General features: G+C 35.2%; 2 protein-coding genes across 2 annotated transcripts; both read left to right on the forward strand.

The window, feature by feature from the left end:
• Positions 1-1,121: 1,121 nt before the first annotated feature.
• Positions 1,122-10,644, forward strand: LOC110621236 (transcription elongation factor SPT4 homolog 2). Its single transcript, XM_021765433.1, has 5 exons — positions 1,122-1,282; positions 1,416-1,507; positions 1,726-1,781; positions 9,406-9,467; positions 10,403-10,644. The coding sequence occupies exons 1-5, from the start codon at positions 1,193-1,195 to the stop codon at positions 10,451-10,453; spliced, it is 351 nt and encodes a 116-aa protein (XP_021621125.1). The 5' UTR covers positions 1,122-1,192; the 3' UTR covers positions 10,454-10,644.
• Positions 10,645-12,426: 1,782 nt separating this feature from the next.
• LOC110619248 (DNA repair protein XRCC3 homolog) lies at positions 12,427-14,478 on the forward strand. Its single transcript, XM_021762559.2, has one exon. It carries the CDS (start codon positions 12,697-12,699, stop codon positions 13,600-13,602), a length of 906 nt encoding a protein of 301 aa, XP_021618251.1. The 5' UTR covers positions 12,427-12,696; the 3' UTR covers positions 13,603-14,478.
• The last annotated feature ends 12,424 nt before the right edge of the window (positions 14,479-26,902 follow it).

A 26,902-nucleotide genomic window follows, 5' to 3' on the forward strand; every position in this document is an offset into this window, starting at 1 on the left:
AGATATGTTTTAGGAAATTATATAAATATTATTGCACTTAATAGAGACAAAAATAAGCTTTGAAAAAAAAAATTAATCTACATTTTTCATTGACTGTTTGTAAATTCAGTGAGTAAAACCTCTGAATTGAACATGAATTTATTTTTTGGCAGAAGATCATTAAACACATCGCTCTTTTATTTTTTTTTATTTTTTCAGAAATATAGAAATAAAAATTAAGGGTAAATATTAATATAATTTTGAGTTTGGAGTAATTAAGTGAGATATAAAATAATTAAAAATGAGCATTATTCGGTTTAAATTGAAAAAATTAATTGAATTGAATTAATTTAAAATTTTAGTTTGATTTTTTATTTATTTTAATTCAATTCGATTTAATTTTTAATTTTAAAAATTTTAATTATATCGATTCAGTTCAATTTTGATAAAAAAATTAAAAAAATAGAATCGATTAGTGATAATAGTATATTATTTTTAATAATATAGTGAGGTTATATCATATTAAAATTAAAATATTTTAATTAAATTTTAATAAAATATAAAAAATAAAAAATTTATTAAAAACTCAAATTGATTAAATCGATTTGATTCAAATCAAATTAGATCGATTCAGTTCGATTCGATTTCTGATTAAAATAGATTCGATTCAATTTTTATAAATATCAAAATTTTAATTTTTAATTTATTTTATTTAGTTTAATTTTGAACTAAACTAATCGAATGATGAGCTAAAGTAATTTAGTCAAATTAAGGGTATTTTGCTATAATTTAGGAGATTTAATAATTATTCTTTTAGGCAAAGGGAATAATTATTTTTTTTTTTCAAAATGACTTTTGTGCAAAATATTTTATATGTTAAGAAAAAATATTTTTTAAGAAAATAACTTATGTTGTATATTTTATTTAAATTTAAAAGTAAAAATTATTAATAAATTAATATAATAGTATTCAATATTATCAATTTTTTTAAATAATTTTCTTTAAAAATGAGTTAAAATTTTCTTTTACCAAAATAATATCCATTAATCAAAATTTTCAAGTAATTCAAATGTTAAAATATATGAAAAATATTTTTTTAAAAAATATTTTTATGAAACAAGCGAAGACTATTTCATTTCGGTATGCTGGTTTACATCTCTATTAATGCAGGCAGACGTGCAAGGGCAATATTACAACTTAGAAGACGACTAGGATGGGAAGCGCACCGGCACAAATTCCGACCAGCTTTGGCCATGAACTTAGGGCTTGTCTTCGTTGCCGCCTCGTTAAAACCTACGATCAGGTTAATTTCCTCTTTTCCTTTCTCCTAACTTCCCTCTCTATCTTCTAAGCTTAAGCAAAATTGTTGATTTAGGAATTACAGATTTTCTGTTTACTTTTTTAATGTCAAACAAGTGTTTTCGTTTCTGTTGCAGTTCAGAGAGTCCGGGTGCGAGAATTGTCCCTTCTTTAAGATGGATGAAGATCATGAGCGTGTCGTTGATTGCACCACTCCTAATTTCAATGGGTATTTTCTTATTCTTTCTTATTCATTTCTTTTTTCCTCTCTCACTCTGGCGAAGCATTGCATTAACTGAAATGATAATCAAATGTGGGTAGTTGATATTCTTCAAAAACATTCAATTTCCGAGCTCAACAAGTCCGTCACAGCAAATTGATTGTTAAAGTTTGGTTGCTGCTTTTCTCCATTACTGAATGCTTTGCTTATTTCTCATATCTTCGTAGGATAATTTCAGTCATGGACCCAAGTAGAAGCTGGGCCGCTCGCTGGTTGAGAATCGGTATGTTCAATAATTCAATTGCTTACAACCTCTTGTTATCGTACATTTTCCCCTTCATTCCCTTCTCTCTTTGAGATGCATCTAGCTAATTCTTGTTCATTTTTCTACCTTATTTTTTGCCTATGTGAACTTCCTGTATATTAGCACACTGTTGTATTCTGGTCTTGAATAGAGGATGTAATCGAGTGGAGCTACTCAAATTTAACTGGAAACATAATCAAATTTGACTTGTATCACATATAGGAGGAGAAGGAGAAGCAGAAAGAAAGGAAATAGTGAAATATTAGTTGCTGAGTAAGGGAAGTAGTGGCTGAGAATAGTGGTTACACTTGAAATAAAGAGTGAAAGGGAGCTTGGAGTTGACTAGAAGGGAATAAGAAATGAGGAGGGAAATAAATATAAGGTTATTAGTGGAGTAGTTTTACAATTTTGGTGGGAAACCTTTAGTGGCAGTATAAATAAGAGAATAACTGTAACTAGAGGGCGATTCTGAAAACTAGTCGAGAATATTCTCTTTCTATCTCTTCTGAATTCCCTCTCAATCTCAATTTTTTCTCTCTATTCTTCTTCACTTCCTAACTTTTTTCTTCTAATTTCCAATTTCTAGATATGATAACCTGTTTTAGGATCAAAACTCAGAAGTAAGAAATTGGTGTCAGAGCCCTGTTTCAATTGGGCTTTGCTCTTCCTATTTCTGCAGTTGGACCTGCAATCATGGTTTTAAAGAACGACCATTATGTAATGGATTTTGGAGGGCCATTACCCGCTATGGCCCTCCCTGCAGGCGTAACAGCGGTTATGACTGTTACCAATAATTGAAATTCTTTTATATCCTTCCTCTTCTACCTCTATTCTCATTTTTGTCAATTTCCACACTTTTCTAGCGGCTTCAAAGGCAATATATTTCAAGTTTTCTCTTTCTTTTTTCTTTCAAATTCTAAACTTTCCTACATATTTCTCATACAAGTTTAGATCAATTATAAACTATTGCATTTTCGAGCTTATTTCTTCTAAAATATTAGTTCAATTTTTTGTATCTTTGTTTTTAGTTGCTATATTTTCCCTTTTTTAATTTTTTTTTATTTTTTTGTGAATTAGGTGTTAATTTTGGGTTAAAATTGTATTTTAAGCTATTAGTTTGCTCGAGCTAAAAAGATTGCATTGATTTTTCTTATTTTAAACTATATGATGCTTAATTTAAGTTAAATAGTCTATATTTGATATATTTATATTTATTATACATTTGTATATATTGTTCTAAATTAAATCTAACAATATCGTTTCATTTTATGAACTTTGCAAATTGATTTGAAAATTTTGTATAGTGCTAGGCCGTTACCATTACGTTACAGGCATGCTTCCGACCGCGACTGCAAACGTGGCTAGGATCGCGATTTAAAACCATGCCTTCAATATGGTCATATCAACGGTTGTTAGTCAGGAAGGTGAGAAGGTTGCAGAATTGGAGGAGCAAGTAAAGAATTTTCAAGGAGAAACTAACTGAGCCATGGAGGAATTCAAAGCAGAGATGCAGCAAAGTGCAACTAACTCCAGGACTGTTATCCTGGATGATTTGCAATCTCTGTTAGCTGGAATTTTGAGTGATATGAGCAAGAGTGTGAATACAGGAGAAGGGGAGACTTGCTGGATCTGGTGGCAGAGGAATTCTGCCTGCTCCAAGGGAGTTTCTCTCTTCTCTAGTTCCTCAATGGAATTGGATGAGACTCAAAGAATCTTGCCCAAGATTGAGCTGGTAACTTTTGAAGGGAAGGAACCTTGAGCATGATTGAGAAAGTATGAGATGTATTTTGAGATTGACAAGATTCCAAAAGAACAAAGGATGAAATTGCTAGCCTTTTATTAATGGAATGAGCTGATGCTTAGTTCCATAATTGGAACAAGGGAATCACATTCTTGGGCAGATTTTGAGAGAGTCGGTGAAGTAGGTTTTGTGATCAGACATTAGATAATGTAATGGAGGAATTTATGAAGATTAGACAAGAAAAATATTGGGAGGAGTACAAAGATAGGTTTGAGGATTCAAGGATAAGAATGGAAATGGTTATGCTTGATGGGTGAGGCTTACTTTCTCTCCAGTTTTTCTAGGGGTTTGAGAGATGAAGTATGGCCTATAGTGAGGATGATGAGGCTTACAACACTATTTCATGCATTTGAGGTTGCTGGATCTCACAAACAGCACCTTAATAGCCATAGGAGGGGACCTGCATCCTTATGCTAGCATTTGTGAACCGAATCCATTTCCTAACTCTTCCATGCTGCCATCTAAAACTTCCCAACGACACTAAGATTTCCCTTATTTACCAAAGAGCAATTCCACCCTGAAACCCACTCTTCCCAGTCTAGTAGCCAAATTCAGAGTTTGGTGAAACAGACATCTTGTTTGCACAACCTGCACTCTACTCAAAACATTATAAGGCAACCAAGGCCTCATTTTAGGTTTTGGAGAGGTTTATCCTGGCCACCAATGTAGACAGAAGACTGTGATGGCCTTATCTGCAGTTCTGCACCTGATCATAATGGAGAAGGTAGGTTGCTGCAACAGTAGGAGGGGGAGGAATTGCAACAGTAGGAGGTGGAGGAATTGCAGGAAGAATGCCATGAATTGGATGAGGCAAGTGTTATGAATAGGGGATACTAGAAGGAGATAAGCTAACTGTAATAGGCATGAAGTGGCAGAACAATCATTCTGTTGCAACTAACAAATGGGAATTAGTATAAATAGGAGGGTTGTCCTTGTGTTGGATACTCCAAAAGTTAAATCAAATGCAAAATTCCTTGTAACTATTCTTCTATTCCTTCTCTCCTTCCTTTCTCTATCTCCTCCCTAATTTTTTTTCTTTTCTGTAAGCAAGAACCTGGTTTCATAACAGATGGTATCAGAGCCAACGATATGGAGGCCTAAATTCCAGGTTTTTCTTCTGTTCTTATTCCTATCTCTTTCTTTCTATTCCTCTTCTTTCTAAGATTTCTTTCTCCTTCTCTCTCATTTTCTTCTTCCTTCTCTCCCTCTAACTTCTTCCCATTCTCCTTGAAATTTCCTTCTTTTCTGTTTCCCTGCTTTTCTGTATCAAATCTTGTCGCTTTCTTCTTGGCAGAATTTGTCCTCTTTTCTTCTTCTTCTTGAAATCTAAATTTCTTCAGCTCTTCTTCCTACGATTCTTTTACTATTCCTTCTTGAATATCTTTCTTTTCTTGAATTTCTTGGAAATTCAAGAAATATCAAGATTCTGATCATTTTCCCTCTCTAATTCTCTCTGATTCTCTCTGATTCTCATATTTCCTCTGTTTCTTTGTATCTTCATCTCTTTCTTTCTATTTCTTCTATCTTCTCTATTTTTCCTCATATTCCTGTTTCTCTTCTCAACTAATTTCTCCCTCACATTTATCTTTTAGGGTTTATATTCCATTTCTTGCTTCATGTCTAGTTCAGATCTGTTTCTTGTCCCAGTTGACAAATTCTAGAAAATATTAAGGAAATATCTTATTCTTTTTCCCTCAAATTCCTTTCTTCCTCAAATCTCTGATTCCTTCTTGAAATTCTTTCATTATTTCCTTGAAATTTCAGTTTCTTGAACTGAATCAATTTTCAGTTCTTTGGAATTGAAATTATGGCTAGTACAATGATGGTAAGGGTTGCAAATTGGAAGAACAGATGAAGATTCTCCAAGAAAAGGTGCAGAAGGATGCTGAAGAGATGAATGGACTAAAAAGGGAAATCAGGCAATCCACCAAAGACAATGATGCATTAAGGGAGGAATTGTGAGCCTTCATGAAAATTATGATGGGGATTACTTTGGAAGAAGAAATAAGGCAGCCCACCAATGACAACGATTAAGGGAGGAATTGCTAGCTTTTATGGATATTATGATGAGTGGTAAGTGCAAGGAAATCTGTAGCAGTGAAGAAGGAATGCTCAAAACTGAAAATAGAGGAATGGAAGATGGAGAATCTGAGAGTAGAGAACTATCACCCATTTTAAGGGAATTCTTTAACCCCCATTGAAGGGATCAAGATAGTTCTGGAAACTCTTGGCATACTGTTGGTACTAATAAAATATTGCCTAAGAATGACTAAGTTACTCTTTGGGGCAAAGAACCTAATGATGTCAATGGTGCAAATGATTTGAACATTCAGGGTTTTGAACATGAAATCATCTTTGGAGCTTCCATTGTAAATTCAAGATATCAAGAAGTGGAGCTTGGAAATATTTCCAAAGAAAAACAGGAGAAGAGGTTGAGACTTGCTAATTGCAACACTTGGAAGAAGGTGTCTTCTCCTGTAGAAATATAATATTTGATGTTGTATTTCATAATAAAGATTACAACCTATTTATATATAAAAAAACGGTATCTAAACAGGAAAGAAAATTAAGTCTATAATTATACAATCCCTAAGATTAAGCAACTAACACATCTATCAATATTTACTTCCTATATTAATATATTTACTTCCTATAATCTATAACACTCCCCCTCAAGTTGTAGTATAAATGTTAATCATATCCAACTTGTTACATATATAATCAACTCATCCCATACAACTTAACAGATACCGAATTTGTAAACCCAACTTCTTTCAATAATTGACGTACCCACAAAACTTCACAAACGGTTTTTGCCATGACTCGACATTTAGATTCAACACTAGAACTGGAGACCACATTTTCTCAGCTTGGTAAAACGCCTTACTGTGAATAGAATTTCGAATCCGTGAATAGTACTCGTGACTCGTGAACAGTACCCGAGGAACAGTACTCGTGAATAGTACCCGAGAAACAGTACTCGTGAACAGTATCCCGATGAACAGTACCCGATGAATAATTTCCGTGAACAATACTTGATGAATAATTCCCATGAACAATACCTGATGAACAGAGCCCTAAGTCTCCAAGTGTTACCCTTTATGGATAACCCAAATGAACATAGACCTAAGTCTCCAAATGTTACCCTTTATGAGTAACCCAAATGAATAGAGCCCTAAGTCTCCAAATGTTACCCTTTATGAGTAACCCAAAATGAACAGAGCCCTAAGTCTCTAAATGTTACCCTTTGTGAATAACCCAAATGAACAGAACCCTAAGTCTCAAAAAAAAATTTTAAAACTTTATAAGAGAGAAAAGAGAAAAAAAATCTCTATGAGAAAGGCTCTGATACCATATAGAAATATAATATTTGATGTTGTATTTCATAATACAGATTACAACCTATTTATATATAAAAGACGGTATCTAAACAGGAAAGAAAATTAAGTCTATAATTATACAATCCTTAAGATTAAACAACTAACCCATCTATCAATATTTACTTCCTATATTAATATATTTACTTCCTATAATCTATAACATCTCCAAAGAAAAAAGTAGGGTCTTGTTCTCTAACTGAAGAAGATATTGAACGTAGTCGAAGTGTTTGAACATAAGAATGGTGTTTTTATTGAGAATATTTCAAATCAAGAAGACGATGTGGAAGTTTTTGGCTACAAAAAATAGTGTTGGAATTTTGGGATTAGTATAATTGAGCTAGGATCATGTAGGCATATAATACTCAAAGAGAATGCATTTGAAATGTGGAGGAGGCAGAAGAAAAAGTTCTATTCTTGTCAAGGGAGAATTTCTGCATTAAAATGTTGAAAAATACAAACAAGAGTGACAATAATGCCTCTATTTCCAATTTTCTGTTCATAAATTGGGGCAGCTGGTCAGATTTAACAAGCATGGTCAGTTCCTCTACTCATTCTTGAGGACAAGAATGGTTTCAAGAGGTAGGAAATGTTATGAATAGGGGATACTAGAAGGAGATAAGCTGACTGTAATAGGCATGAAGTGGCAGAACAGTCATTCTGTTACAACTAACAAATAGGAGGGTTTGTCCTTGTATTGGATATTCCAAAAGTTAATACAAATGCAGATTTTGTTTTCTCTATTCTTCTATTCCTTCTCTCCTTTTTTTTCTCTGTGGCAAGCATGGAACATGCAGCTTATCATTTTAATTGGCAGCGAGAGTATCCATGGTTTCGTGGATGCTATAGTGGCTAAGGAATTGAAGCTACCACTTGTTAAAGCTACTGAAATTTCTATTTCAGTAGCTGATGGAAGAAGGATCCATAGTGTGAGCTTTTTTCCTCGGTTTCATAGGAAAATTCAATGTCAGAATTCTTGATTGGCTTGAATTTTGGAGTTAGAAAGTTCTGACATGATGTTTGATTGGATGAAAGAATTTAATCCTATACTATTTGACTATTATTTTGAAAAGGTGTCTTTCAGCAGAGATGGGAATCTGGTGACTTTGCAAGGAATGACTGACACTTGTAGTCTCTAATTTCTTCCTTATAACAGTTATCGCCATCTGTTACAGAGGCAGGGTAAAAATTTTCAAACACCTCTTTTTTGTGTCAGTGTAATTGGTGACTCAGAATGCTGCGACTGCAAATTCAGGTATTGCTGCACCTGGTATTCAACAATTGTTGGATAAGTATCACTCTCCCTTTGAAGGACCAAAAAACTTCTCCATTTTAGAACACATAATCACTCCATTCCTTTGCAGCCCTCAGCTCAGACTATAAGTGTTAGACCAATAAAATAGCAGTTGCTGAGGAAGGAAGAAGTAGCTGTGAATAGTGTGACATTAGTGTAACACTTGAAATAAAGTGTAAAATGGAGCTGGGAGTTGACTGAGAAGGGGATAAGAATTTGGAAGGGAAATGAATAGATATTTTAGTAAGATTATTAGCAGTGTAGTTGCTGTTTTGGAGGGACATTGATAGTGGCATTTAAGGAGGAATAACTGTAACAAGAGGGAGATCTGAAAACTAAAAAATAATATTCTTTTTCTTTCTCTTGTAAATTCTGTCTCAGTCTCTCTCAATTCTTTCTCGTTCTTATCTCTTCTCTTCTAATTTCCAATTCTGGATCTGACACTCTGTTTTAGGGTTTCAGAAGTGACAACTTGTTCTTAATTGAATTGAATCAAGCACCAGGATTATGTGCTTTAGTTGAGAGGCTCGACAGTTCAGTTGGAGCACTTATAATTTCTGTATAATTTTAAGATATTAAATAATAATTCATGGGTTTGAGCTAACTTGATTTTGTTCAAACTTCAATTCAACATTAGTATACACGTGTACCAAAAATTTTAATGTACTCAAGGCCAAGGTTTAAGTATTCCTTACATCCCTCTGAGTTGATTTCAAGTATGAAATATTATACTTAATGGAGATCAATTTAGTTCTAGTATAGCAATTTGAAAATTTAGAATTTGATTATAGGTCTACGCCATCAAAGTCCGACTTTCATTGTATTTCTCGCTTCTGTGCTTCCCTATCTATTTGTGCCACAAGGCACAAACTACAAATATTAGGGCATTCTATTATCTGGAACAGGGCAACCATTTGTCTGGTCACATGCAAAAATAAAGATATGCGCACGGTAATTAGAACTTCTGAAGCCATATTTTAATACCAGATCAGGGGCTGGTACTTCAGCACTTTGAATACTCTTCCTTGTCTTGGAATGCTGTATCATTTTGATGTGTTGGATTTGTGTGCACTTCTGTTTTATTAGGCCATTAATCCTTTTTGCTCAGATTTTGTTTCAAATTTCTTTCAGGACGATTTGTTCCTGGTTGTTACACTCTTGCTGTCTCAGAGGCACTGCCAGAGGACTTGCAGGTTTGTAGTCATATTTCATATAACATGCAATTTATGTAACTTAGTACCAAAACAATTTTCCACTTGAAATAGTTATATCATGTACTTGATTTAGTATGACCATTTTCCACTTAAATTTAAGAGGATTAACCAAGCACTGAGACTGAATTTTGCATGCTAAGCATATATTCAGTTGTCCATCCTCATCACTTCCTGTGAACATATTCTCGCTGATATGATATTTTCGAGCAACCATAAGTATTGATCAGTCTAGATGTTCTTTATTGACCAGGAATTGTCTTTGAGAATAATTAGAATGGTGCATGTCATTCTAACTTATCAATATTACTGGTAGTTCTTTTTTGTTTGTTTTTATTTTTGTTAAAGTTTGAAACCTCCTTTAGTGGCCTCTTTATATTGTGTAAACAAATGGAACATAGAATTCCAAGGGTTAACAGGAATGCAGTGCTACAGCAAAGCTTAGTGCTAATTCAAGAACACATTTGTTTGCACCATTTGGTCTTATTTTAATGTTTATGCTAATCACTGCATATTTCTCTCAAGAGGTTGAACTTCTATCCCCACCACCTTCTCTCTCTTTTTCTCTCAAGTTAAATATGACGAATGAGGATTTCGTTTTACATGACAATTGGAGGTAGAAATCCATCTCTTAAACTGGGTCCATGGTAACTGGTGGATCTTTCATTTGTTTCATGAGACAATGCTGTCCACTTGGCAGCAAAGAATCTGTATATATATTTTTCTTATGACTCTATGGTGACAGATAGGTAGAGAGATTAGATTCATAAGTAAACACCGACTTTGGTGCTTCTATTGTATTGATTCCTCTCTCATTCATGCTTATTTAACTTTACATAGTGAATCATTTATGCAAATTGTTTGATTCATGTTTTGTGCATCATTGGGGTTTGATGATTGTATGGGGCTTCTTGCAGAATCTATGTGAAGATGAACGAGTCCAATACATTCCACCAAAACGTGTGTAAGTGACCATTTGGCATAGTTTTGCCCCTCATGTTTCAAGGTCTCAAGAAGAACGTGTACAACTTTGTGAGACATGGTTGTGCAAACTGAATGCCTATAGGGTATCTTTGCGTAAGGCTTGTCTGGTTACTAATGGATACTTGTAAGACAGATCCTAAATATGTCTAGTGTTGAAGCTTGAGATTTGACAGGATATTGACTTGCTAAGAACACTTTACTTAGAAGGAGCTCCGACTGAGAGGAAGTGGAGGAGCTAGAGTAAAGTAAGCTTTCTAAAATATGATTTACAAGTAAAGTTTTTTAAGGTAATAGAAGATTTTAATGAGAAAATCTTTTCAATCCGCCAAATAGATGGCGAGAAAATGAAAGTTTTTAAAAATTTCTGGAAATCTTGCTTTAAAAAAGCACAATCTCTCTCAATCACATGTTTAGGATTTTTAAATTTTGAAAAAGTCTCCCATTACTTTAACAAACTTCTTGCCAAACAAAGGGCAAACGATTTTCTAAAGTTGTCTTCTACAAAGTTAACATTTGATATTTTATAAAATTTAATTTTTTAATTTTTCTTTATAAAAAAATCGTTAGTAAATATATTTTAGTTTCAATTAAGAAATTAAATAATATAAATATTTAAAATTATAAACTAAATAATATGTTAACAATATAGATATTTAAGATGACTATTTTTTTTATTAAAATGATTAAAAAATTTATATATATATGATCTAGTAATTAAATGTTTTAAAAATTTAGGGATATTACAGTAATTTAATTCATTTTATTACTATTTTTTAATTAAAATTAAATAAATTATTTAATTGAAAAATATTTTCTTATAATGAATAAAAAAATTTTAATATTTATAATAATTTATATTTATATTCAACTCTTTAAATTATAGATAATAAAATTAAATTTTAAATTAATAATAAATTATAATATAATTTATAAAATTTTATTTGAATAATAAAATAATTTTTAAATATATATTTTTATTATAATATTATTATTTTTATTAATTTTATCATTTATTCTATTTTTATAATGAAAACTTAAAATATAAAAAAATAAATTTTAGAATTTAAAACATATTTCATTTTATTTAGAATATTATTATTAATAAAAGTAAAGTTTTTTAAATATAAAATATATATATGTAATTTATAATATTAAATATAAACATTTAATAAAATATTTTAATATATATTATTCTGATAAATTTACTATTTAATTTTTGAATATTGTTATTAGTAACAATTAGATTTTTATATTTTTAAAAATTTATTAAAATATTTTTTTCCTCTGTTAACTTTTAATTTTTTTTATTAAAAATAAATAAAAAAATGAGAAAGAAAATTTTTAAATTTTAATTTTATTTTCAAATATAATTTTTATTTAATTTTTAGATATTATTATTGTTAGATGAGTTTTTATATTTTCAAAAATTTATTAGAATGTGATTATTTTTTTAAAAATTTATTAAAATATTATTATTTTTTATTAAATTTATTAAAATATCATTATTTTTTTAAATATATTAAAATATTTTTATTTTTTATTTTCTGAAGTAATTCTTCATCCTCCTTCTAAACAATTAAAGGAGGAGGAGAGGAGGAGAAAGAGGTAATTTAATTTTTTATTATATTTTTAATAATAAAAATAAAAAAAATTATTTTTTTTATGAAAATAAAATATAAAAATATTTTAATAAATTTTTGAAGATAAAAAAAATTGACTTATTAACAGTAAAAACAATGTTCAAGAAATTTTTCTATTATTTATAGGTAATATTTCATATAATATGAATTTATTTATAATAAATATTTATAATTATTTAATATTATATATAATAAATATAAAATATATTTAATTTTAATATAAAATTTAAATTAAAAGATTATATAATTATTAATAATATAAATTTTAAAAACTATTGCAATTTATCATTAATTTTTTTAAATTTAATTTAATTTTCGTGAAAAATCAGAAAAGTTTGGATTTAACTTTAAATCTTAAAGGTGTGATATGAATATGGAATTATTGTAAATGTATGGTTTTTTTCTTCTGTACACTTTCTAAAAACAAAGGAGTTAAATCTAAAATCTAAAAACCTCAGGTCCAATTCCAAGGTTCCACCTTTCACAGCTGAAAACCTTCGGTCCCCAGTCAGGCTCCGAACCTCACCATTCATCGGCTCTCGCATTCAGAGGCATCCCAAATCTGAACGCCCCAGGATTTTCCGTTCATGACGCCTGAAAATCTCCTCCACTATCCATTCCCCTCCCAGAAATGCACCCTTGGTTGCCCCATCCTTGACCGCTGTCTTAATGGCGGCATCCCTTGCAATTCAATCACCGAAATTTTTGCCGAAAGCGGCTCCGGCAAGACACAGCTCTGCCTACAACTTTCCCTCTGCGCTCAACTCCCAGTCTCCCTAGGCGGCCTTTCTGCTTCCGCTCTCTACTTCCACACCGAATTCTCTTTTCCCTTTCGCCGCCTCCACCAGCTCTCCCATTGTTTCCAATCTTTATACTCTCAAGCTGTTATTGATGAGGCAAATTGTAGTAGTAACTATAATAATTATAATCCGTGTGACAATATATATGTACAAAGCGTACACTCTGCAGATCAACTGCTCGATATAATGCCCAAGATAGAATCATTTCTGGTAAATTCTAAAACCCATTTCCCTGTTAGGCTGATTGTGATTGATTCAGTTGCAGCGCTTTTTAGGTCTGAATTCGATAATACAAGCAGCGATCTAAGGAGGAGGTCCTTGCTCTTTTTCAAAATATCTGGGAAATTGAAGGAGCTGGCGAAGAGATTTAATTTGGCAGTGGTGGTGACTAACCAGGTGGTGGATTTTGTGGGATCGGGGGAGGGCGTAAACGGGGTGAGGATTGGAAATTTGGCTAGCTTGTATTCTTCTGGGAGGAGGGTTTGTCCGGCATTGGGGTTGGCCTGGGCCAGTTGTGTGAATTCAAGGCTTTTCTTGGCGAGGGACGAGAATGGAATGGTGGATGGGGATGAAGGTAGTTCTCCGTGTGGGCAAACAAAGAGGCGGCTTCACGTTGTCTTTGCGCCTCACTTGCCCTATTCTTCGTGTGAATTAGTCATCAAGAGAGAAGGGGTTTTTGGTGTTGACAGATAATAGCCAGTTTTTGTGCAGGATTATACCTTTTCAAGGTAATAGCTTTTTGTGATCCTTTTCTTGGTTGATTCCTTATCTTCTTATTTATTATTTCATCATAATGGGCTGATGTGGCTTCATGGTAAATTTGGAGAATATATATATAATTTAAGAGTTAATTAGTAACCATTGCAAGTGCTTGGAAAGCCTTCAGAGGTACTAGTGCTAAAGTGTTTTGGTGGAAATTGATCTGGGGTTAGAGTGATACCAAGCACAAGGCACAGCTTTATTGGCTAGCTGGCTATTCAGTGAAAACTAGATTGGCTAGATGGAGATTAGTGAGTGATGCTTGGTGTTGCATCTGCAATGCTCATGAAGAGACTGTGGAACACTTATTCTTTGTCTCCTCTTTATCCAGTGTGGCTTGGAATGCCATATTGCAGAGATGTGATATTAGTAGGCACATTTTCAGCCGGAGAAAGGGAAGTGAGCTGGTTTTCTAAGAAGGGTAACAGTAAAGTCGATGCTTGCCACAGTAAGCAGAGTTGCCGTTGCTGCTGCAGTTTATTATATATGGCTGGAAAGAAATCAAGTGATCTTTCAACAATCTTGCGCCGACAAATATATGGTGGTGCAAAATATTCAGCTTTGTGTCAAACTGAAGCTGATGAGGGCGGAGGCAGCTCAAATGCTCCTAGTACTGTTGCTGTCGGTTCTGCAGTTCGGTAGTAAGGGGAGATCTGGTTGTTTGTATAGATTGGTTTAGGTTGTGTCTTTTTGTTTCTCGAGGGCGTAGCCCTGGTTGTCTGTAGTTGGTACCTAATGGGACCTGCTCCGTGTACAGTTTGCAACTCTGATTCTTTGGGTTCTTTGGCAATAAGGCAAATATTCTTTGAAAAAAAAAAAGTAGTATGAGATGGAATTTTAAAAATTATATTATATATTATGTAAAATATATTATCTAAAGTTTTGTATTGTTAAATAATAATTTCAAAATAATAAATTTATTTATATATTAAAAATATATTTTGATATATTAAAAAATAATACTAAATATAGAAAATTTTGGTTATTTAAAATTTATGAAATTTTAATATAGTTAAAATGCTAATAAATTAAATGATTAATTATTCATATTATAAATTAATAAAATAAATAAATAGTTATAATTTAAAAAAAATTGTCATAACTTTCGATTATTATTTATTTTATAATATAATTTTAGTACGTGCTATTGGTTTACAAGGGTCAACCTCAATATCTACTGCTGAAAGAGATTTTTTACCTAAGTTGAACTGAGTGTTAGTTTGCTATAATCGAATTAAATTAAAAGAATCTGTTATTAGATATATTTAATCCGATTCAATTATCAACTATCTTTAATTTTGATAATTAAACCATTCAAAATTATTGAATTTTTATTAAATAATTTGATTGAATTATCGATTATCTTTAATTTTGATAATTGAACTATTCAAAATTATTGAATTTTTTTTAGAACCTAGATGATGTACAGCCTGACGAGTCCCTAACCAGGGAGCAATTATTAGTAAAATTGAGATTAATGCAAGTTGAACTCAAACACCCATGAAATTTAGAAAATCCTAGTAAGAGCCAAAAGTTGAGAGAAATCAAGGATCTTGATAGCACATAGCACAATGAAAAGTTAACAAAGAGTAGAGGTTTGACTCTTAGGCATACCTTTGCCATCGAAGAGCATGCTTAATTAGATGCTTAACTTATGGAGACAGTTAGAAGGATTCATAAGGAATACCAAGATGACGATTTTGGCATTAGAGATGCTTCCCTCTTATTAGCTGAGATTCTAACAGAACTCTTTCCACCCAAATTTAAAAAACTTTGAAACCTACAAAAAGTATAACAATACATCTGAACCCAGAAGTCATCTAGTCAATTTTCAAACTACAATGTTGATATAAAACATTAGTGACTCCATCCTTTATTGTGTCTTCTCCTCCACTCTAATTGGCTTAGCCTAAAAGTGGTATCAACGTTTACCTCCTTATTTCATAAACCAGCAGTTTATTATATGCATTTCTTTGAAAAAGTTATCTTCATATTTACAAAAAGTCAAACAGGAGGAACATGAATCCCTTCAAGAGTTACATTGAAAAATTCAATGCCGAAACCGTTCAGGTTGAAAATCTGATGTTGAGAGTGCTTATGAAGCAATTAAGAAGAGGTATCACAACGCTATATTCATAGAATCCTTAATTAAAAACCCAACAAAATATTATTTTTAGCTGATGGAAATGACACAAAAATATATCAGATTAGAGAGAGGTAGATCATAAAAACTGAAATGAAAGAGAAGAAAGTTTAGCTCTAAAAAAAATGGAGGAACCTCAATTGAGAAAGATAAGAGATCTGGTGGCAAGGATAAACAAAACACAACACATTCGGTGGTAAGGATAAACAAAACACAACACTTGGAACATTTCCTACTTAAGGATATTTTATTAGTAGTATGTATACAAACTCTTAATTATAGATTTTTATTTCAAGCCTTGAGCATACTCCTCCAAGCATTGAAACACCAATGAGATCCGTTACTAAGGCGATTCATCGCCAAGGATCCCATAAGGCAACAAGTTTGTCAAAAAAGTACTACTAAGGCGATTCATCACTAAAAATCTCACAAGGCGATAAGTTCTTCATGGAAGTATTAAGGCAATTTATCGCCAAGAATCCCATAAGGCGATAAGTGCATAAAAGGGAATCACTAAAGCAAATTCATCATTAACAATCTCATAAGGCGATAAGTTTATCAGGGAAGTTTTAAGGTGATTTATCACCAAGAATCCCATAGGATGACAAATTCATTAAAGAGAACCACCAAGACGATCCATCGCCAAGAATTCCACAAGGCGACAAGTTCATTAGAAAAGTATTAAAGCAATTTATTGCTAAGAATTCCAAGGCAACAAGTTCGTAAAAAAAAAAAACCACTAAGGTGAATCGTTGTCAAGAATTTCATAAAGCGACAAATTTGTCAAGCAAAACCTAAAATGCAATTTGTTGTCCAAATTTCCACAAGACGACAAGTTCATCAATGATAACATGAAATGCAATTTACTATTAAAATTTTTTTAAAAAGAGGCGATAATTACATCAAAGAAAAAAGTGAACCTAATGATTTGCACATGAAATTGGGGACTAATAATATAACCCAAATACCAAAATAACGTACCAGAAATTAAAAAACTCGCTTCACGGTTAACAATAAAAGGTTTTTAGACAATACCCCTAGAGTTTCAATATCTAGTTTCGAAACCCAAGGAATTGACCACCTAGTGTCGAAACCTAAAGGGTTCGGCATATGAGATGTCAGATTAATGAAGCTACCTTATATTGAGTATTACGCTCGGCATATAAGTAATTTATTCACTTGAGCATTGAAATAGTTGTCAGCAAGACATCAACCACCTTATACTTTTTCTTTTGTAGATTATCATTCAATCAAATGGTCAAAACGATTTTATTCAAGCGACATCACTATCTCTACAAATATATTAAAATTATCTTAAATTAATAATGTTGTACTATTCAATTCACAAAAGATAATATAAATAAAAAAAGATAACCAAATATGTCATACAATGCAACGGTATACACATCTAATAAAATGTCCAAAAAAGTATATAAAAATCCACAAAATATGTCCGAGATGCTGCCAATAATGTGTCCGAAATATTGTAAAAAAGGCTTTATAAAGAGTCTCCAAAAAGCTGATTTCATAGTGTGTTGGCTAGTGGCTACCACTTAGTCCATTTTAACTATCTACTATTCCTGCATTTCCTACATTTTATCTCTCGTTTCCACTATTTTTCTACAAATTCCAAAATGAAAGAGTATGTTAAGTTATATAAAATTAAGCACTTAATAAAGCATTAAAAACAAACAATCTTACTTGAACAGGTCCATATTGATAGGTTTTCTTATTATGGCCCAACTGATGGCACCTTGCACATACAACTATTACATTTCTCCTTCATTTAGCTGTTGGTCTGTCTTATTCTTTTCCCTTCTCTTAGCTTTTTGAGGTTTGTCAGGTTACTCTTTTAAGTGATGGTGGCTTAAATGGTGGGTGTTCATCATCTGCTTCTAAAGTTCTGGATAGAATGAGATATACTATATGCTTGCAAACCTTCATATAACTTGCAATACTAAATGCTTCATCCTAATATTTTTCAATATCCACTCTATACCCTATAACTTTAGTAATAAGTTTATATGGTAGCTTAAAAATAGTCTACCATTCACAAAAGCATGTTCTCTTCTCTAAAAAGAGAACAAATTTACTTGGTCCTTCATAAATTTCATACTCATCATTTCTCCCAAGAATGAGTTTTATGAACTTACTTTGGCTGATGACTTTTCTCAATATTTTTTTGTAGGGCTGTAACGACCCGGAAACCGGATCGCTACCGGCGCTAGGATCCAGATCGACTTAAGGTCACCGGGACCCGTAGCAAGCCTACTGTACATCCTGTCATACCTGATACATCCTATACATGATCATACATTTTCATAAAAAACTTAAAACTTTTTCATACACCAAGCTTGACCTGCATGCACTATAACTGAAAACATACAAACCCCATACTAGAGCCCTCATCAAATGCTCTAGTTGGGTCAACATATCATATGTCAAGTTTGGTTCAACATAAGTCGGCATTAAAACATTTCATATAGATCATGTACAAAAAGGGATTAACCATACATTAGGGCCAAGCACAATTCTAATTTTCATTACAACACTGTACAAAACCTTACATTACATTACATTATTTTACATACCATGTCCACTACTAATCTATTACATAACCAAAACTTTTACCCTTGACGACTTTCCGGTCTATCCTGAACCTGCAAACCTGGGGGGTTAGGGAAAAGGGGTGAACTACAAGAGCCCAGTGAGCATAACAATAAAAACAGTTTATAAACATATGCCATCATGAAATGCATCACATCACAAATAGTTCACATCACGGATTGATTTGTCACCAATAGCCCTCTACATAGTCCAATTGTGCCAGGGGCGTAGAATGGGCCTCACTGGTCTTTCTCTTAACATCACATAACATAACATAACATATCCAATGTGCTAGGGGTGTAGAATGGGCCTCACTGGTCTTTCTCTCACATCGTGCCAGGGGCGTAGAATGGACCTCACTGGACTTCCATACCGTATCATAACATATCATATTGAGGGCTAGTGGGTCATCCAATATCCATCCACAACAACATCATATTATGCAATGCACCATATTCGTGGATTTCTAATGCAAACAACCTAGTACATATCATGACATTCATGATGCATAAACATGCTAAAAAATTTCATTTACTTTAAAACATAGTTTAGTCTACTCACCTCTGGCTAACTCTGAAACAGCTAACATTGTTGGCCTCCTCGGTTCCTCGGGTCTGATCCTACACAGGTGGACTAAAATGAGGGACCAAACAAACTCTAACAAGACTCTAAACAACTCCCCAAAAACCCCCTAAAACATCACCAAAACATGCATATAAAACATGCAAAGGAAGGCTGGATAGGGCACTTTCGGAGGCAAGTTCGGCGGCCGAAAGTCCTTCCAGAGCCGAAAGTCACCCACTTTTGGGGCAGGTTCGGCGGCCGAAACTCCCCTTCAGAGCCAAAAGTACAAACTTTCAGGGGCAAGTTTAGGCGGCCAAACTACCTCCACAGACAGGTTCGGCGGCCGAAACTGATTTCAGAGGCCGAACCTGGGCTCTCCCAAAGGGCAGAACTTGATTCTGCCTTTCAATTCTAGCCACCCACAACAACCCAACATGCATCAAAATTATACTAAAATATGCATAAACACATTTCCAAGCATATAGGGGCATAAAACTAGCCTATACCCCAAAAACATCACATTAAGCATACATTCAGCATTTAACTAACATAAACCCTAACATTTTACCCCTAGCCTAAACATGCATCAAAACCCCTTAACCCTTCATAAAACTTACTTAAAACATAAAAGAAGATAGGATCTACATTTACCTCTTGAAGATCGAGAGGAAAGGTGATCCAAACTTGGAGATTGGGAGAAATCGAGCTCCGGGGGTCTCCAATCCTCAAAACTTTAATCTCAGCTCAAAAATCTTCAAAACAACGTAAAACTCATCAAAAACTTGAAAAGATTGAAGGAAAACAACAAATCGACCATGGAATGGCGAAATCTCACCTATGCCCGAAAATAGAGAGAGAAAACTCGTCCATTTTCGGACAAGTGACCTTTTATAGGTGGCTGGCCAGACCACCTTCGGGGGCCAAAGGTGCTTCCGCAAACTCCCCATGTTCAGCAGCCGAACCAGGATTTTCTTCCTTGGTCTTTTTCTTTCAAAACTCAATTTCTTTTTTTATTAAAACCATAAAAACACATGAAAACACTTTAGAAAACCATATTCTATCCTTCTAGAGGGTTCCGACATCCAAGAAATTCCGGATTCCAACGGAGATTCCGCCGGAAGGTGGGAATTCCGGTGTCGGGGTCTAGCCAGGTATTACAAGGGCTGTACAATCGGTCGGTTCGGTTTCGAATCGAACCGAATTGAAAAAACTGAAAATCGAATTGTAAAAATATTAAAAACTGAAAAAACCGATCATGAAGATATAACCGAACCGATAAAAATCGGTTCGGTTACTTCAAACCAAAATTTGTAATTTTTTTTTATTTTTTGCTTCTAATTTTAGTAGAATAATTCAATAAATATTTCACATAAATTTACCAATAAATATTGTTTAAATACATAATGATAATATTTAAAAAATCCATATAAATCCATGTAAAATTTAAAAGTACGTAAAAAATCAGTGTTCCACATAATAAAAGTATGTATAAAATCGGTTATTCAGTTTTTCGATCATTTAACACGTTTAAACCGAACCGAACTGAAAACTAAATAAGCTGAAAAATGCTAACCAATTCGAACCGAATATTTCGATTAATCGAACTAATAAACTGAAATTGATCGGTTCGGTTCAGTTTTTCGATTCAAACTGATATATGCTCTCCCCTATTTTTTTGGGCCTAAGAGTAACTTTGTCTTCTAAGTATATGTTTCCTTATACCTTTGATAAAACCTAAGCATGCATCTTTTTCTTATTTGATCATGATTTGAATTATTAGCAATCCCTTTCAAATTCCTAACCCATCCGTTAAAAGACTCAATGAAGTTATTAGTATAGTTACCACATTTGGCAGTTTCCTAAAAAGCATGTCTAGACATTGTGATAGAGGTATCTTTATAAGCCAATCATATGGCTTATCATCCTTCTTTGGTTTTACATTTCTCACATGCAGGCAAAACTCATAGCCTTGAGTAACTTTGGTTATATTTTAGAAATTATATTTTAGAAATTATATTTCAGTGTCATGTTTGAAAACTCTTTGAAATTTGTATATAAATGCTTATAATAAAATTTATAACCAACATTTGGGGAAAATACTAAAAACGGCCTCCTTTAATAAATGTTAATTGAGATCTATCACATAATTACAAATAAATGTAGTTACCCGAGGAAAAGAAATTAGAAATTCATTTTTTTTATCAATTAGATATTATAATCCATGGTTTATCTTTATTTTTTAACCAATGCCTTCCTCTAGCATTTACAGGAACCATCACCAACTATCCCACGCTCAAATTCAACAATGACAAATGCTAATGAAATTACACCTCTATTTCCATCAAGAATGATTGCATATAGAAAAATAACTCTATAAAGACCCTTTAAATAATAATCGTCTAAGCCTATAAAAGGCTTACGTCCTTCTAAGAATCCTAATCTAATGGCTTCAAACATCACAAATACTCTCTTGAAAACCCTTAGTTCATTAGGGCTTTTTTACTCATCATTTTAAATGTTAACTTCATTACTAGAGTTTAATGTCTTCAAGTAGTGCACATATCTATGTAGTTGCCTATAACCATTTTCATCAACTTAATGGTTTTATGTTTAGCCTTGAATTTAGTTATATATAATTGCTATATTTGAGGCTCAACACCCATTTCTATCTCATATGAGCTAACGACCCGGAAACCGGACCGCTACCGGCGCTAGGATCCAGATCGGCTTAAGGCCGCCGGGACCCGTAGCAAGCCTAACATACATCCTGTAAACTTGTTTAATCCCATACATGATCAACGATTATATAAAAATTTAAAACTTTCTCATTTATCCATTCATTCATTCATTCATTCGTTCGTTCACCAAGCTTAATCTGAACATGCACAAATCATATACATAAAACCTCTCACTGGAGTCCTCATCAAATACTCCAATGGGGTAATATAACATACAATAAGCTTGGTTTACAATAATCATCATTAAACATTTAAGATCATGTACTAAAAAGGGATTAACAACATACTATGATCAAGCACAACTTTAAACTTCCATAAGCATCATTGCATTACATTACATTTCTATACTATACTTTTACATTTCATCATATTCATGTCCACATCTAGCTATTACATACAACATGACTCTACTCCTGCTGACCTCCTAGTCTACCCTGTACCAGCAAACCTGGGGGTTAAGGGAGAGGGGTGAGCTATAAAGCCCAGTGAGCAGAATAAATAAACATTCAATTTAAATTTCATGCTTTCATGAAATGCAACACATCACAAACAAATCACATTAAGGATGGACTTGTCACCAATAGTCCTCTACATTCCAAAGTGCCGGGACGTAGAATGGGTCAACCGGACTTTCTCTTAAATATAACATATCATAACATTCCAACGTGCCGGGACGTAGAATGGGTCAACCAGACTTCCATACCATACCATGCCATATCATATTACATCGTATCATTTTGAGGACTAAGGATCATCCAACCTCCATCCACATCATCATCAAATTATACAGTGCAACATATTCGTGAATTCTAATGCAAACAACCTAGAATATCACATGGCATTCATGATGCATGAACATGCTCAAATCTATATTTATTTGCTTTAAAACATAAGTGTTTATTCTACTCACCTCTGGCTGAAGCTCTAATGACTCTAAAGCAGCTATCTCACTGCTGAGGTCCTCGGTTCCTCGGGTCCGAACCTACACAAGTGGACTCAAATGAGGGACCAAACATCAATGAACATGACTCTAAAATACTCCCCAAAAACCCCCTAAAATACCTCAAAACAATCATAGAAAACATGCAAAGGAGGGCTGCACAGGGCACTTTCGGCGGCAGGTTCGGCGGCCGAAAGGCCCTCCAGAGCCGAAAGTCATGCACCTTCGGCGGCACTTTCGGCGGCCGAAGGTTCCCTCCAGAGACGAAACTCATGCAGGTTCGGCGGCACCTTCGACGGCCGAAACTTTCCTCCAGAGCCGAAAGTCCACTTTCGGGGGTAGGATTCGGCAGCCAAAGGCTGGCCTCCACAGGCAGGTTCGGCAGCCGAAAGTCTCTTCGGTTGCCGAACCTGAGTTCTTCCAAAGGGCAGAACTTAGCCTCTTTCATGCAGAAATGCCTCCCAATCCATTCCATCATGCATTTACCTAGTCTACAACATGCAAACTCAAGCCAACAAGCACATAGGGGTCTCAAACTAACTTAAACCCCAACCAAAACACATCAAACAACCCATATTGCTAAAAAACTCAACATAAACCATAAAACCAACAATAACTTAAACATGCATTTCTACCCCACAAAACTCATAAAACTTGTTTAAAACATACTAGAATGGCAGGATCGAAGCTTACCTCTTGAAGATCTAGAGGAGAAACGATCCTAACTTGGAGATGGGGGAGATCTCAACTCTTTGGTCTCCAAGCTCCAAAACTTGCTCTTTTGCTCAAATATCTTCAAATCAAGGTAAAACTCGTTAAAACTCTAACGATCGGAGGAAAAACATTAAAAACGAACCATGGGAGAGCAAGGACTCACCGTGGCCGAAAATGGGGAGAAAACTCGCCCGTTTCGGCCATGGAGCCCTTTTATAGGGGCTGCCAGACCACCTTTCGGCAGCTTAAAGTGCCTCCAAAACTCATGCAAGTTCGGCAGCCGAACATGAGGTTCGGCGGCCGAATCTTTGAAACTTTCGGAAGCCTAACTTGCCCCCCTAAACTATCCAATGTTCGGCGGCCGAACTTGAGGTTCGGCGGCCGAACCTGAGAATGCCTCCTTGATCTTTTTTTCATTCAAAACTCAATTTCTTTCTTACTTAAAATCATAAAATACATTAAAACATTTTATAAAAACATGATTTTACCCTTCTAGAGGTTTTCGACATCCGAGATTCCATCGGACGGTAGGAATTTCGATACTGGAGTCTAGCCGGGTATTACATTCTTCCCCCCTTAAGAACATTCATCCCCGAATGTTCACCAACAAACATGGCATGGCATAAAACATGAACATACAAAGCATAAAAGATAACCACACAACAACACAAAACACTCACCTTAGAAGAGATTAGGATACTGCTGGAGCATGGACTCCCGGGTCTCCCAGGTACACTCTTCAATGTTGTGGTGATTCCAAAGGACTTTCACCATCAGAATTTTCTTGTTTCTCAATTTTCTGATCTGGGTGTCCAAGATCCGTACTGGCTGCTCAACATAGGTGAGATCTTCTTGGATCTCCATATCAGGCTCACTAAGAACCTTGCCCGAATCTGACACGAATTTCCTTAACATGGAAACATGGAAAACCAGATGGATTCTCTCCATTGAAGCAGGCAAGTCCAGCTTGTACGATACACTCCCAATCTTTTGCAAGATTTCAAAGGGTCCGATGTACCGTGGAGCTAGCTTACCTTTCTTCTCAAACCGAATCACCCCTTTCATTGTAGACACCTTGAGCAATACCAAATCCCCCTCCTGAAACTCCACTTGCCTTCTGCGGACATCTGCATAACTCTTTTGTCTGCTTGCAGCAGTCTTGATCCTTTCTCTGATCATGGGCACCACTCTGCTGGTGATCTCTACAAGCTCAGGCCCTGCCAAGGCCCTTTCCCCAACTTCTTCCCAGCATACAGGTGACCTGCACTTCCTTCCATACAAAGCTTCATATGGAGCCATCCCTATGCTAGCATGATGACTGTTATTGTAAGCAAACTCCACCAAAGGTAGATGCTGCCTCCAAGAACTGCCAAAATCTAGCACACACATTCTGAGCATATCCTCTATTGTCTGGATGGTCCTCTCTGACTGTCCGTCCGTCTATGGATGGAAAGCAGTGCTAAAATCCAACCTGGTACCCATAGCATTCTGCAGACTCCGCCAAAACCTGGAGGTGAACTGGGGTCCTCTATCAGACACTATTGAAACAGGAACCCCATGCAACCTAACAACCTCATCAACATACACCTGCGCCAACTTGTCCACAGAGTAGTTACTCCTGACAGGAATGAAGTGAGCAGATTTGGTCAGTCTGTCCACAATCACCCATATGGAGTCTAATTAGTTGGACGCTGCCGGTAGCCCCACCACGAAGTCCATAGCTATATTCTCCCATTTCCACTCTGGAATAGGTAGTGGGTTAAGCATTCCAGCCGGCTTCTAATGTTCCAGCTTCACCCTCTGACATGCTTCACCCTCTGATGTACTTCGCAGGCTGACACAAACTGTGCCACTTCTCTCTTCATAGCTGGCCACCAATACACTCTCTTAAGATCTTGATACATTTTGGTGGCTCCAGGGTGAACACTGTATCTGGCATTATGAGCTTCCCTCATAATGTCTACCTTCAGTCCCACGCCATCTGGTACACACAATCTATTCCCATAGCGGAGGATCCCCTTGCTGTCAAATCTGAACTCATCATTTTTGCCTGACTGAACAGTCTTGGCAATCTTCACTAACTCTGGGTCCTCATGCTGTTTCTGAGCCACCTGCTCCAGAAACACAGGTGCCAGTCTCATCTGGGCTATCAAAGCACCTGTACCAGACAACTCCAACTGTAGACCTTCATTAATGAGCTCGAAGAACTCCCTCACTACTGGCCTCCTCTCTACTGAAATATGGGACAAACTGCCAAGTGATTTCCGGCTTAAGGCGTCTGCCACAATATTCGCCTTACTCGGATGGTACTGGATCTTGCAATCATAGTCACTAAGCAGTTCTACCCACCTCCTCTGCCTCAGATTCAGCTCTCTCTGACTCAGGATGTACTGCAGGCTCTTATGATCGGTGAAGATCTCACATTTTACCCCATAAAGGTAGTGCCTCCACATCTTGAGTGCAAAGATTACAGCTGCCATTTCTAGGTCATGTGTAGGGTAATTCAACTCGTGCTTCTTCAGCTGCCTAGAAGCATAAGCAACCACCCTTTCATTCTGCATTAGCACACAACCCAGTCCCACACGAGACGCATCACAATACACTACAAAGTCTTCATTACTCGCTGGCAGAGCTAACACCGGTGCTGAAGTCAACCTCTTCTTTAGCTCCTTAAAGCTCTCCTCACACTGGTCAGTCCACACAAACCTCTGGTTCTTCTTAGTCAGTCTGGTCATAGGAGCTGCAATTTTAGAGAAGTCCTGAACGAACCTCCTGTAGTAACCTGCTAAGCCCAAGAAGCTCTTGATCTCTGTCACTGTAGTGGGTCTAGGCCAGTTAGCTACAGCTTTCACTTTCTTAGGATCTACCTCGATTCCATTTTCTGACACCACATGCCCCAAGAATGAAATGCTCCTCAGCCAAAACTCACATTTGGAGAACTTGGCATACAAGCCATATTCCCTCAAGGTCTGCAGAAATAACCTCAGATGATGGGAATGCTCCTCTGCATTCCTGGAATACACTAAGATATCATCTATGAAGACAATAATGAAGTGATCCAGGTATTGACTGAAAACTCTGTTCATGAGATCCATGAATGCTGCAGGGACATTGGTTAACCCGAACGGCGTCACAAGGAACTCATAGTGCCCATATCTGGTCTTGAATGCTGTCTTCGGCACGTCCTCTTCTCTTATCCTCAGCTGATGGTACCCAGATCTCAGATCTATTTTGGAGAAACAACCTGCTCCTGCAAGCTGGTCGAATATATCGTCGATCCTTGGCAAAGGGTACTTATTCTTGGTAGTGACCTTGTTCAACTGCCTGTAGTCGATACAAAGTCTGAGGGATCCATCCTTCTTTTTCACAAATAGCACTGGAGCACCCCAAGGTGAGGTACTCGGTCGGATGAAGCCTCTATCTACCAACTCTTGCAACTGCTCCTTAAGCTCCTTCAATTCTGCTGGTGCCATCCTGTAGGGAGGGATAGAGATCGGTCTGGTTCCAGGCATCAATTCAATTTCAAAC

This window comes from Manihot esculenta, chromosome 1 (assembly GCF_001659605.2).
Source record: "Manihot esculenta cultivar AM560-2 chromosome 1, M.esculenta_v8, whole genome shotgun sequence".
Lineage (NCBI taxonomy): Eukaryota > Viridiplantae > Streptophyta > Magnoliopsida > Malpighiales > Euphorbiaceae > Manihot > Manihot esculenta.

Excerpts from the sequence above, each read along its gene's own strand:
- LOC110619248 (XM_021762559.2), top strand. The coding sequence starts at position 12,697 with ATGACGCCTGAAAATCTCCTCCACTATCCATTCCCCTCCCAGAAATGC.
- LOC110621236 (XM_021765433.1), top strand. The coding sequence starts at position 1,193 with ATGGGAAGCGCACCGGCACAAATTCCGACCAGCTTTGGCCATGAACTT. Across the intron at positions 1,508-1,725 it reads ACCACTCCTAATTTCAATGG|GATAATTTCAGTCATGGACC; the intron begins GTATTTTCTTAT and ends ATATCTTCGTAG. Across the intron at positions 1,782-9,405 it reads CGCTCGCTGGTTGAGAATCG|GACGATTTGTTCCTGGTTGT; the intron begins GTATGTTCAATA and ends AATTTCTTTCAG.